We start from the raw sequence: 14,143 nt of genomic DNA on the forward strand, positions 1-14,143 counted from the left end.
CCTGCAAGATACACTCGTAAATGAGACTGTCGTTCCGCGCATAATCTATCCGAGCAACCTAGCAATCTGCTGGATCGAGGGTTTTATGCCTTGCTGCAATATCGTCCAAGTGATAGCGGTAACTAATAGAAAATGGACTGGTTCATTGCAATAGCTAATCTCCTATATATACGTTCATGTATTGTTTCAGGCCGAGGCTCCAGATGTCGGACTAAGATGCGCCTCCTTGTAGCTAATGGCTGCGCCAGACTGACAGGCCTGTATTTCGAAACCCGTTATCTAATTGACATTTGCGGGCAGCATGTTTCATCCTTCTCACTGCTGTACTACTGCGAAAATACGGTTGACGTCTGTTACTATGGCGCAAGGCATAGGATATTACAACACAAGCAATTCCCGCGCAGTTGCAAGTTCCATCTCCGGGTAGCCAACGCAGTGACCGCTGCTATGAATAAAGATCACAATAGGACATGGAACGGTGGTGGGTATTGCGGAATGGCAGACGATGCTTTGAGTTGAAAATGTGTCGGAAATTGGAATATTATATTCTCTCTTAATAAGGGTGGTCGTTTGGCTGCTAGCATTTGCTAGGTAATAGAAATTTACCTGTCGGTTTTTGGGAACATGGAATAGCGCTCTCTGTGCCCCGGTGGCGACTGCGACTCATTGTCCCCTCTAAGCGGCTTCAAAATTCGGGTCCATGAAGCCAGTAGCCAAGGTTTGCCCAACAGTGCTTGGCGGTTCATCCATTCTAAACATGTCGCGCAGTAAAGTAGCATAGAAGATGAAAGACAAGATCAGTGAATGTGCAAGCCGCGATACTTTTCTTATGGTTGTTTAGCTGAGAACATTTACAAAGGAGTAAGAGAAGGATTCAGCATTGCTACTAAATGTTGCAGGTTGAGATGACTTGCGAACGAAAAAGTAACGATTAATATTGTATAGATGACGCAGGGTGACTACACTGGCCGTGTGCAACCTCATTGACGATTAAAGATGGCGAGTAGCATTTCTGCGACCTGGGAAACAAATCGAGGCTGGGTGCTCCGAAACCTTGCATATGGCGGAAAATCTGCTGCTGAGGATTCAAAGTCACACCGGATTGAGTCACACACCGGATCCACCCATGCCCCGGAGACGAATTAAATTGCATTTCCCCTTAACAGTCAAACAACACGACGATATAATTGAGTTTTCTCATTGGATGATGTAGATTTCGATTTCGGTTACTGCGATTTAGTATGACTATAGAGTAATATTGCAACGAGGCATTGCTGACCCGCTCTAATGATCGCGACGCATTGGAAACGCTCACCATAAATGCATTAGCGCCGAGTGGTGTAAGAGATTTGTGTTGTATATATTCAACAGCCAGCTCCCTCCAATCTTGGCTCTGGCTATACCTAAGCACTTCAATATTCTTATACACTTCGATCAACCAAGCTCACGATGGACGAATCCTGCGAGCTGGGCAATCTGCAGGCTCCAGGCCGACTCCTACTCACATCTATTCCTGAGTTGGCCAACGAGCAGCCCCAAGTCGTCTCATCAACCAGTCAAGTACAGGACAAGAAGCCTCGGCCAGCGAGCTTCCGAACATGGAGATTCTGGGCCATCATTTTGGCATTGACCATCACTGGCCTGATGTCTGCAATCGAGGGTACCATCATAACGAGCGCGCTGCCCACCATCACAAACGCTATGGGCGGTGGAGATTCCTACATTTGGGTTCCCAACGCCTATCTCCTGGCTCAAGTAGCCATCCTTCCCCTCGCTGGGCAAGCAAGTAATATTTTTGGTCGTCGTAATCTGCTGCTGGGAGCCGTTGCCCTTTTCACGCTTGGAGGCGGCCTCAGCGGCGGTGCATCTTCGATGCGAATGCTGATAGCGGCCCGGACGATCCAGGGACTCGGCGGTGGAGGCATTAACCTCTTGATAGAGACGATCGTGACCGACATTGTCCCGCTTCGGGAGCGCGGTCAATACATGGCCATTGTAGGGATGGGTGCTGTTGTGGGAGCCACCGTGGGCCCGTTTCTGGGCGGGCTGATCACCGATCATGCTTCCTGGCGGTGGTGTTTCTATATCAACGTGCCCATTGGCGCTGGTAAGATCAATTCTCTTCCCTCTTTCCCGTCAAATTCGACCTACATCCAGTCAGGTTCTCTTAACTGACCTTTGTCTAGTCTCTTTCGTGATCCTATTTGTGTTCCTCCGCGTCAAATATGAGCGTGACCTAAGCTGGTCGGCACGCTTCAAGCGCATCGACATCTCTGGCAATGTCATTTTCGTGGCTGCAATTGCCTCTGCCCTGATTGCGCTCACTTGGGGCGGCACCATCTACCGTTGGAGCACCTACCACATTGTTGTGCCCCTTGTGCTGGGCTTTGTGGGCGTGTTACTCTTCATCGCTTTCGAATGGACCCCGCGACTATGTCCTGAGCCTTCTTTCCCGCGGGAGATTGTGTCGAATCGCACTTCGGCAGCCGTTCTCATCTTGACTTTTATCCATGCAATCGTTGCGTATTGGGTATACTACTTCATGCCGATATACTTCCAAGCCGTCAAGGGTTTAACACCTCTACGCTCCGGAGTAAATACGTTGCCCAACGTGGCTGGCGGGCTTGTCTTTGCGATTCTGGGAGGCGTCCTTCTCTCTAAGTTTGGCCGCTACAAACCTATCCACTTGGCCGGATTCGCTATTACCACTGCTTCCTTTGGCCTGCTCAGCATTTTGGATGCCAACTCAAGCAATGCCGCGTGGGTATGCATACAGCTTCTAAACGCCCTCGGCAGTGGCGCGCTTGGCGGTGTGCTACTACCGGCGGTTCAAGCGCCTCTGGATGAGAGTTATGTCGCCACAGCTACCGGCGTTTGGAGCTTTTCTCGCTATTTCGGTTGCATCTGGGGCGTTACTATCCCGAGTGCTGTGTTCAATAACGAGTGCAGCCGTCTCGCAAGCACCATAAGCAACGCGGAAATCGCTAGTAATCTGTCGGGGGGGCGGTGCATATCAACATGCCACAGGTGCCTTTCTTTCAAGCATTGAAGACCCAGAACTTCGCGCAGAGGTAGTCGGAGTATTTACCACAGCGATGCGGACGGTTTGGCTGATGGGCATTGCATTTGCTGCATTGGGATTCTTGGTCACTTTTGTAGCGAAGGAGATTAAGCTACGGGAGGAATTGAACAATAGCTTTGGCGTGGAAGAAAACAAGCATGCTTCAACTTTCCCAAAGAAAGATGCTGAGGCTGTGTTATCGTCTCATTCAGTGTAGTATCGATGTAGGGATTATATTTGGCTACAGTTACAGAGGAGTGCAAACTCGGCAGTCTTGGCTGCAAATGATTTCAATTATTACGCTGAGCGTGCTCGGAAGAAGTATAAAGTAACATCATTCCCCAGATACGCGGATACAGCTATCAACATGGAACTAGCCCTTTTCTACTCTAAATTAAACTCCTGTCGCAGTGTTGACTGTATTTAATCTGGCTTTGATATCCGTTGCTTGGCAGAACGCCCGCTTAGGCCCCTCGGGGATGGTATGACTCGTCGCCCTCGCCGGTTAAAAGCTACTATAGCATGCATGTGCCTCTCAGAGCCCTTATTCTGGGACAAGTCAGCATCATCTAGAAGAAAAGGGAGTCAGCGAGTTACTTCTCAATCGGTGAGATAGTATCAGCCTGTTTCATGTATGAACTGGGACCTGTCCAAGATATAAGGTAAATTGTGTATTCAATCTCGGGAAAAGGAGAGAGAGGTGGCTGCGTCATATATGCTATATCACTCTCCCTTTTGTTTCAACAATAAATTGCCTTTACTACCTTATACTATATGTGAATCCATCTAAGGTGGGCTTCTGGGGAATATGGCCTTGAGATGAATGTTTCCGGCTTACTCCAAATACCGTTATAGCTTTAAGCATCGTTCCGCCCAGCCAGATTTCCACACAGCCACCCGAGTATTAGCTTCAGAACGGCGTCTAAGAGTCTGGTGCTGACAATTTAACAAGGAGTCGATATGTTCTGGGACTATTAACAACCAAATTACTGCTTCACGCCAGCCTACCTTAGTCTCATTTAGCTTCGGCAACATTTCCTTTACTGCCTTTGGCGCTACTTTGCAATGGGGCCCCTCGCCGGATCTCGAACTGGGAATTGCTTCATTAGATATATGACTTGGGCCTTTCATCTGGAAAACTCAAAGCCGGACACACCATTGGGCTGCACTAGATGGCTTAGTATTACCCACTGGCTGTCAGCTAATGTTATAGAGAGGATGCTAGTAATTCGGTAGGTAAGATCATATTCTTATAAAAACATTCCTCTAAGAAAGTAACCCGGAACATTAGAGAAAAATAGGAGCAAAAATAGGAGCAAAAGGCTGGAAGCGTTCGCACCACATATTCTTTCCCTCCGCGAGATAGACGCCAATAATACCTATTCTCGTCCACTGGCACTAGACATTCTTTTTGCGCCCTGAATTTGGTCGTTTACCTATGTGCTTATCTCACGTCATCCTCCTCGTGTTGGCTAGCGTTTGAAGAGTCATGCAATGCCTTCTTTTCTACTATATTATATCTACGCCATGTGTTTCGCACGAGGCATCTTTAAATATACAAATACTCTATTACTGCATTCTTCGAATCATTCTGAGTTTCCTAAACGCGATTCCATAACGCCAGTTCATTCTAACCATGGAATATGCGTCGGGCAGGAATAGTGCTTCTCCCTTAAGCAAGATGTCGGAGCAACCGGAGGCATCTTTCTCAAACATAATAGGAAGATTAATTGATGATGCTGCGCGAATCACGTCGGCTTCTCAATACCGAATTACTCTCGGCTTTGCCGTTCTATTTCACATTCTATTCTTGGCGCGCGCTGTATCAAGGTTTTCCATTACAGCCAAACAAATAGGTCTCCTTGTTCTTTTATTTCACATTGCCGTCTCAGCGATGGAGCTTCTTCGTTGGAACTATACCCGAGCCACAACTGGAACCGAGCCAGTTGCAGATACCATAGATATTGTCCTCTGCATAGCTCAGGTCGCCAGCACAATGAAGATAATAAGGCGACACCAAAAGGGACATCCAGATATAGTGAGGCCCATCTTTCAAGCTGTTACGCCGTATCGTCTTCCTTTAACAGCCGCGGCTTACATCCTAAGAAGCTCCGCCTTGCACCGGGCGTCGGTCATGACCAACCGGGGCTTTCTTTATGTTCGAATTGGTATACTTGGCTTCGCCATGTTTGACCAGCTAAAAGGCTCAAAGGCATCTATATACACCCTAGGAAGCTATTTTGGCTCAATCCTATCTACTTTGGACAACGATATACCACTAGGATGGGCTATTTTTGGCTCTTGTATTATATTGACATCTAAAGTGTCGCGCTGGACAACGCAACAAGTTTCGCCAAGGTAAGGTGATCTAAAAACAAAAAATAAAAGAACGTTTGGGATCTGTTGGAATGACCTTTAACAATATGACTTTAGCAGCTCTGGGATTCCGAAGAAAATAAGTGCGATGAGATTGCAGCTAGTGCAGCTTCTGCTTTGGATGGGGCTTGCTGATCTGAAGACTATTAAAGCCTATGATGACGGATCTTTGTTCAGCGGCAAAGCTGGAGAGAAGGAACACAAGAATTGAGGTTCAATCAGATATGAATATTGAGATAAGCAATTAAAATATTGGAAGGAGATCATGGCTGCTTTGTAAACTGAGGGCGTGTGTGATGGAGAACATGATGATAGTAAACAAGCGCTGGATTTTATTCAATGCTTACAATAACTATGAAAGCTTGAGTTTTTGCTATCACTACCTTAGGTATGCAAAGATAAAAGTACCGAATGAGAGTTCAGAATATTGCCGGATAGAACGAGCGGGGAAGACCAAGCTTCAATTGCGATCTTATCTCGTGAGGCCGATAAACTAGGCGCAAGTGAAGCACATTATTGCTATTTTTTGCTTGCTCGTTCGCTTATTATGGCTCATGGACGTGAAGTCCTCATTTTAAGCGCTAATACCTTGTCAGGCACTTCCCGAGGAGGGATTTGGGGCATTGGTTCCTAATTGGGCGAGGCTCATGGTTGCATTTCTACCTCTCTGTGAGTTTTACTGCCGCTGCTAATAAAAGCCTCGTTTGAAGATCACTGCGGGTGCAATCCCCACAAAGACCACCTGGGGGAGGTATGCGTAGCATCTATGCAGCCCCTATACCATGGATCGTAAATAACTGGAGGAGTACCTAGTAAAACTTGGGGTTTCGTGGGACCGGGAACGGGCGGGAGGGAAATGCGCTGTAACGACATAGATAGATGGGTACATGTAGTAGCCACCATTGCAGGAGCCGCACAACTGGTCTTGATGAAGAGAACCGCAGGCATCCGCCACCCATTTCTCTGTGTCTACCTAGGTCGCTGCGTATATCTTACCAACTGCTTCCAAACGCCCATCACCTAATTCTTCTTATTGTCCGGCTTTGAGAATCGCTATGGTCGCTTCATAGCGATACAACCATGTACTACTTATTTGGAATCAAGGATGCGCTTGCATATGATCGCAAAAAATATAAATAAAAAGATGATGGCGGGTGCCAATATCATTGCGACGCGCGCTCCTGGTATGGCGCAATTGAGTGTTCCTCATCAACATATCTTTCGTGTAGTCTATGTTTGCAATTCTTTGCTCATGGTCCAGATGAATGAGCAAATCTCCAGGCAGCTCTTTAGCAGCGCTTTTGTGCCTAGCAAATTCAAGAGTGGAGTCGCGGCTATATATAGAATTTCAATAAATGGCACGGCAAGCTAAGAGACATGATGAATATTATATGTACAAGCATTATTGGGGCCTTTTACTTCCAAATCTTTTTTTAAATGGCATATGAAATGTAAGTGTTCCAATTGATTCCCATCATAATCTGTTTAGACTCTCTTTCCCCTTCAAGCGATTTGGGTATCATTGCTAGGGATACATTGCGTTTGCAAGGGTATTTTAAGACGCAACTAAAGACAAGATGTCCTCTTATTTATTTCGGAGATTCCTTATAGAGGCAGTGTCTAACAATTATTGCATTTCGCATAACTATCTACCCCTCATTGTAAAATGACTGCTCAATGCTCTTTGCAAGCTGCTCTTTTAAGCCGTGGGTATTCTTTCCCCCAATTCTTACTATATCAAGCGTTATAATCTCGCAAGCACCATCCAAATTTAGAACTAGGACAAAGCCGCACTCCCCGAAGTGGCCATTCACTCTCTCTTTGCTTTGCCATTGTCTTCCCTTGCAAGGGCTTCGGGATAAACACCTTATCGAGAAATGAACGTTAGAGTGCCTGTACTTGTACAGCGCGACCCCAGCGAAGCATCTCTTTCTTAATTTTCGGAGTAAAGTTTAGCCCGACTTACGTTATTTGATGGCCTTTGTACAATCACCATTCAGTTGAATGCTTAGTTGCCATGTTCTAGAATGTCGGGGTAGAGTTTAGCCCGACCCTGATCGACGGCCTTTGCCATAGTGGCCTCCACTCGGGAATTTTACTCCGTATAAGATTCTAGAATGTCGGAGCTAGGTTTGACCGGACTTGGACTAACAGCCTTTACCATGCCGCCTTCTTCTGTACAACCAGTAAACAAAAGCCGAATCCCGAAATGTAATTGCCCATATCAAACGTAATGAGAAGAACAAGTGAGGAGGTTCAACTTGTAAGAAGAGGAAGTAAAAAGATTACCCGAAAAATGTAAATTGCCAAAGTAGAGTAGGAGTTTGGCATTTAATTTGTGTAAATACAAAAAGAGCGTTTACTACATGAGGATACTATTTAATACAACGTGAAGCATAAATAGGAGGATACTTTTATGTAAAATTATTGTTTAGTGCCTTTTAGCGTTCTCCGAGTTGCAGTTGCCTGTTCTAAATGCAGTATAAAGTGCAGAGACATAAGCTCCGACTTCAACGGGGGTTGCATCAGCGGTTGTTGCTTATTAGCCTGCAGCTGTTTTCTGCTAGCATCATGCTTTTGAATCCTATAACTGCAAATATGGGCTGATTAAAGCCAAGCAAATCTTTTTCAGCCCACGTTACTGAAATTTTAGTAATAGCAGTTACCCCGCCACCCCTCCATCAACTGCGCTACAAGGTTGAGAACTATTACGCCGCATCTGATATGCAAGTCAATAACGGCATACTAGCTGTATATTCTTTCTAATTGAACTTGACTAGATGCTCTCATTCCAGCAACAATTACTTTCCAAGTGCATTAGATAGATTGACTCTATCCAAAACCCAAATAGGAGCAGTCGAGGTGAAATCTTAGCGTTACTGTAGATGCTGTCACAACAAATAAAGGTGTAAGTGAGCGTTGTTTATTGTGTTGTAGTTTTCTAGCCGAAGAATCCCTGGCCTGCTGAGAACAGGCATCTTTGAATAAGCCCACATTTTATCGAATGTTAACTGACAATCCGGCCACAAATACGCAATTCTCTTCAAACTGGGACACCTATAACTTCTTGATCTGTGTACAAGGGAAAAAAAAATACGAAAGTTCCACTTAAAAGCCGCAAAGCCGCAAGGCCGCAAGGCCGCAAAGCTTTCCTTGGCGGCTGAACTGTTGCCACCGAAGGAGCGCCGCTACTTATGGTGTCATGGTGTTACAGCAAACAGTGAACCCTCTCACCAATCGTCAGCTTCATGATGAACAAATGTTATGTACACCCTGGTACTAATGCAAAATAATCCTAGCAGTAATATAATCATGTTGTGGTCATGGATTCTTGTGGTGTACTTGCTCCGAATGCAATAAGCTTGGAGGATTTGGGATGTATAGGTGAAAACAAATATGTATATATTAACAGCCTACGTCTCCTCTTCTTATACTCATTGCAAATCACAAAGGGTGATCACTCTACAATTTGGAACTCAAAATTACCCTTATTTCCTTCATTCTTTTTCTCCACATCTCCGTTCTATCCATAGCTTCAAGCTTCAGAACCAGCTCAACAACAGCCATCATGACAGTCGTCCCAAACATCGCTAGCGAAAGGAGTGTGGTCACTCTTAAAGCAAAACGTCACAAGATAGACACTTTAAACTATTCCAGTATTCAATATGAATACCCCGAGATATCTCTTTCTACTGATAGTACCCCTTTGGTGAAGCCCACAAAAGAGTCCAAGCACATACTCATTGTGGGAGGTGGTGTGAGTGGGCTGTTGATTGCCTGGATACTCTTGGATGAAGGATACCGTGTCACCATTCTTGCTGATGACTGGGCCTGGACTAAAGATTTCGAAAAGTCTCGGATGACGTCGCAAGTTGCCGGGGCTTTGTGGGAATTCCCCCCTGGTGGGTGTGGGTTGACCGAGATTGAGTCGCCGGGCAAAGGCTGGGCTGCCATTGAACACTACCGAGAATGGGCTCTGCAGAGCTATGAGTTTTACGAAAAGTACGAGCAGGTATTCAACACTCATGAGAGGAACGGTGGATCTTTTGGTTTAAAATTCACCAATCTCCACCAGTTCTTTTTGGACGACTTGTCTCAGTTGAAGAAGGATAATCCCAACTACGAAGAGGCTTTGAAACTGCAGGAGATAGAAAAGAGCCCGCTCAGGAAGGATGTGAGAAAGTATTACAGGACGACGGAAGCAAATAAGTTGGAATGGAATAAACAATTCGACAAAGTCATCGAGCCAAGCTTGAATGGGCAAGAGCTCAAGAGCGCCTACAGCCACAGAGCTCCTATTGTCAATACAGACAAAGCAATGGCATATCTTATGGCAGTGGTTGCGGCCAAAGGGGCGATCATGGAAACGCGAAAAATTGACACCGACATCAGGCATGAACTCGGCTTGCAGCTGTTGAAGGACCACGGGGCAGATGCCATTGTGAATGCCACCGGCCTCGGTGCCAAGACAGTGGCGGCCGATGATGACGTTTATCCCGTCCGCGGAGCTGTTCGACGCGTTGAAAATACCCACAGAGGCTCTTTTAGACATCTGAATGATGCATATTTGGTTCCTGCACAAAAGGATAGCAACCAACACCCCACCAAGACGGTTTTCATTGTCCCTCGCAATGACGACGTTCTATATGTTGGATCCATTGTACAGCCCAATAACAGTACCATGAATCTTACTCCAGAATCGCCAGAAGTCCAAATGATGTGGAACCGAGCGGGCTCCTTTGTTAAGAACTTGCTACATGCTGGATTTGTTCCCCAATATGAATTTGCACAGGGCCTTCGACCTTTTACCAAGAGGAATGTCAAAGTTAGGGCTGATGAGGTGGCGACTTTTCCGCTTATTCACAACTATGGTCATGGAGGCTCCGGTTGGACTTTGGGTATTGGTACTGCTCGATGTGCTGTGCTTATTTTGAAGAAGCGCTTGGAGGGAATTCCGGCAGCCGTCATCAATGAGGAAATTTATGGATAGGCTTTAGCCGATTTGTGCGCCAGCTCTCAAGAATTGCTGTTAAATATTGATAAAAGAATGAAGATTTATAACTAGGTACAAATCGAGTCTACTCTATGTCGCAGAGAGAAAATGTTCTCAGGAAATTCTCATTCTTCCTAGCCTTTCAGTATTATAACATAGGCTATCCAGTAATACTACACATGCATTTAAAAGTAAAAGATAATTTTGAGTTTGCCAGGCAATTACAGTTCATGTGTCTTTGTTGCCATCTTCTCAAAACCTGCTATGACTTCGATGCGAATGCAATAACAGTCACACTCAAAGCTTTCAGATACACTGCTTCAGCAAGATGCTCCACTTGTTCCACAAGGTCAAACTATTGTGAACTGGGTTTAATTATGTATCGTACCACTCCTTGAAAACACCATAAAATGCTTCCATTCGCTTTGGCTTTGTGCAGTAAAGAGGGGCAATGAAGCTCACGAATTTTACGAATAAATGTTTGGTATCATACGGCTATGTTAGCTCTTAACCAGGAACAGAGTAGTTAGCCCAAATACAATATTGCAATACTCTTGAACATTTCGCGCGCCCTGACATACTCAACTAAAGTATGGCGTGTGCTCAAATGGAAGCTCAATGTATTCAACGATTATCCACTAACTTCATGAAACCCGCGATGGCTAAAGGCACGCAAGTAATGACTCAAGCTTTCGTCTTTCGATGATTTAGAAGCATCCTGTCTTGCACAGTGATGGTATCAGGTACGGGGTCCATTTTTTTGCCAAAGAGGCCACTATCAGAAGTTGAACTGAGACATCCTTTGAGGTGTTTCGACACGCATTCTCGCACGAGTGTAGCTTGGCTACAGATCAGATGAAGTTGGTCCAATCAAATGTGACAACAGTATCCCAGCATAGGCACATCACAGAGGGATTATATGCTGAACTTAATCACCATAATGTAAGCCACTATTCTACTGTAGGCTCTAGTGGTAGCTGGCTTTCAGAGTGGGAAATTTCAAGTCAACAGGTAAAGTCCATTAGCTAATCGCTAATGCTAATGAGAGGAGTTCCAATCATAGATCTCTTTGGTGCACTGCAAAAGATTGACCATTCGCTCTCTCTAGTCCAATTCCTTGCACGAAGATAATCTCTTCAAGAATTCTGATATTCTTCCCATTTAGTCGTAACCTCCACCTACCACACCCTCGATAATGATCCCCTTTCGAAGATAGGCTTTATAGGCACTGGGAGTAGTATGAGTTTGACACCTTGCAAGATCCGGATGAGCAGCATGTAGGGCCGTTCCAGCCAATGCCACCGCACTGGCCGTACAGGGCAGAGCAGCTGCCAGAGGGACCCGTGGGACCGGTGGATCCTGACGAGGAAGTTGGAGTTCCAGTTCCAGTTCCACCGTTGGAGACTTGCTGTGATGCAGATCCGCTGCCGCTCCAGCTCTCGACGGCAATGACCTGGAAGTTCATTGTGCCAAGATTCAAGCCAGCCTTGGCCCAGGCATCGAAGTGGTTCTGAATAGTTACAGTACCGCTGCTCCGTGCTGATTGTCGGATAGAGATGTACTGGTTGAAGGTCGCCGTGCCGATAATAGAAGGCTCATTGACGCGCTGGTTCTCCCAGATAGCGTAGGTGCCTCCGTCACTGGTGAGCGTACCCTTTTGCGAGCCGCCCGTGGAGATTCCAATGTTGGTCTCCATGACATAATACTCAACAAGGGGGGTTTGTGGTCCACCCGTAGACGGAAAGGCTACCAAGACCGCTGGAGACATTGAAGGTGCCTGAATAGTTGATAGGACTACAATATTCGTATCATTTGATTAGCCTCCCTGATTAGTGAAAGCACAGAGCAACTGGGAGTATGTTATAGGACAATTGATCATCACTTACAGATTGGTACCGGGTTGCCAGCCTACACCCACAACAAAGTCTTGCTGAGTGTTCCAGTTAAGGTTGAAACCAGTTTTTGACGGCGAGAAGTTCACGGTGCCACCAGTGGTATAGTCCTGGTTGTAGTTGATGGCGGTACGACGAGCAAGAGGATGATCAGGTCCAAGGAAGAAGTTATGCGGGCCTCGCTCCTCAACGCTCTTCTCGACAACCTCCGCAGGAGCTGCGAGCGAGGCCGTGACGGCCGAGAGGCCGGCAACAAGGCGAGAGAAAGCAACCATTTTTATTTGTTGTCGTACAGTCTGGATGTCCACGAGGTAAAAGCTTAGTGAGGTAGAAGCATGAAACGGCATCATAAGCTTCACGGGAAGCTTATATACTTATTATGAATCGGTAGAACACGCGTTTATAGTAGGTGAAATATTTCCCATTTCCCTTTTCGTTCTGCCCAATCATATAGCCCCTGCTGCTTACTGACTCGTGCAAGGGTAACAGTAATTCTGCCAATTCATCAGCCTGAAGTCAATTTATGTCCGTTGATCCGAAAGACCATATTTTTGGACTACAACACCTTTGGTTAGGCAGTGGAATGGATATAGAAAGTAAGATGAGTAGTTTTTCTTTACCTGATTACAGAATCTGTGGAGAATATGATAGATCAAAAGCCTTGAAGGGCACAGCATAGATGGCTATCCATGATATCCTAAAAGGATCAATATTCAGGCCAAAGCGCGTCGACGGTATCAAACATCTATCTTAGTCCTAGGGTACAAAGTACTTACCGCTTGGGGCAATTCAAGATCGACCTTGGCGCGGGGTAAATTCATTGCTAGACTTCATTTTTGCCGTACCGATTAAAATGTAACCTAAATATCGGCTAGCCGCTGTTGACAGCAAGCCATGTAAATGGCTGCCGGATACATTGGGCGAGAAATTTGTATCGCCAGGAAAAAAATAAATAGCCTTACGCGTGGATGAAAATCATGTCCCTCCCTCTCCCAATGTCACAATTACCCTAGAGATTTCTATAATCTCAGTATCCATTCTCACATGCCCCTAGGGGGTGTTTGCAAAAGTCAATATCACGGATTCATATCTCAGCTTTGTGGGAACTCTGGGTGGCCACCCTTCTATTTTAAACTGCTTTCGCCATATTATCTGCAGGAGCATATACAGGGCACAACAACGGTTATAACCTAGAATGTTGTGTAATACTAGCTAGTTTCTAAACAGTAAGCATATAAACTAGATTGCATCAAATTTGCAGACAGCACCACAACTTCTTGATGGCATTCTGAGCGTATTCAATCTCTGGGTAAAAGGAATGCCCCGCTCCTTCCCAATGCATATACGCCCAACATGTTCTCAGGTGCTACCTTGACGATAGATTCGTTCTGTATACCAGTGCATACGATGCAATCATGCACCTACCCCAGATATTTCATGAAGTTGGGACTCGGAGTATTTGCAGTCGTAATAGATCGCCCTGTGGCTCGTCTTGGTATTAATGAGTGGAGAGCCAAGTCCTTGGTATTTCAAATCAGGTAACACCACTCCTGCTTGCTAGGGCGTGTGCTGCCCTGATTCGCTGTTCGGATTTTCTTTCGCAGTGCAATTATTCCCGCTATTTCTTCCCTTTGTACAATGTATTTCCATGCCCACTTTCGCTATATTCGAAGACTGGTACAACCACACTCTTACAATAACACCCATTGGGCATTGGATGAGATTCCAAGCTGGAGTAGCGGCTAAGTTGATCATATTTAGCCAGTTTACCCGTCATGGAAATCTGGCACTGATGGCTATTATCACAAAATGTGTTTTCAT

General features: G+C 45.7%; 3 protein-coding genes across 3 annotated transcripts; 2 read left to right on the forward strand and 1 right to left on the reverse strand.

Moving 5' to 3' along the window:
* Window positions 1-1,318: 1,318 nt before the first annotated feature.
* On the forward strand, window positions 1,319-3,644 carry TrAtP1_005253 (uncharacterized protein). The gene is made up of 2 exons (XM_066112639.1): window positions 1,319-2,107; window positions 2,187-3,644. The coding sequence occupies exons 1-2, from the start codon at window positions 1,450-1,452 to the stop codon at window positions 3,047-3,049; spliced, it is 1,521 nt and encodes a 506-aa protein (XP_065968724.1). The 5' UTR covers window positions 1,319-1,449; the 3' UTR covers window positions 3,050-3,644.
* Window positions 3,645-8,676: 5,032 nt separating this feature from the next.
* TrAtP1_005254 (uncharacterized protein) lies at window positions 8,677-10,568 on the forward strand. Its single transcript, XM_066112640.1, has one exon. It carries the CDS (start codon window positions 9,006-9,008, stop codon window positions 10,425-10,427), a length of 1,422 nt encoding a protein of 473 aa, XP_065968725.1. The 5' UTR covers window positions 8,677-9,005; the 3' UTR covers window positions 10,428-10,568.
* An 885-nt stretch (window positions 10,569-11,453) lies between these two features.
* TrAtP1_005255 (uncharacterized protein) lies at window positions 11,454-12,597 on the reverse strand (the record flags this gene model as incomplete). Its single annotated transcript, XM_066112641.1, has 2 exons — window positions 11,454-12,224; window positions 12,327-12,597. 2 exons carry the CDS (start codon window positions 12,595-12,597, stop codon window positions 11,650-11,652), a joined length of 846 nt encoding a protein of 281 aa, XP_065968726.1. The 3' UTR covers window positions 11,454-11,649.
* Window positions 12,598-14,143: the final 1,546 nt, after the last annotated feature.

Source organism: Trichoderma atroviride, chromosome 3 (genome assembly GCF_020647795.1).
Source record: "Trichoderma atroviride chromosome 3, complete sequence".
NCBI classification, from domain to species: domain Eukaryota; kingdom Fungi; phylum Ascomycota; class Sordariomycetes; order Hypocreales; family Hypocreaceae; genus Trichoderma; species Trichoderma atroviride.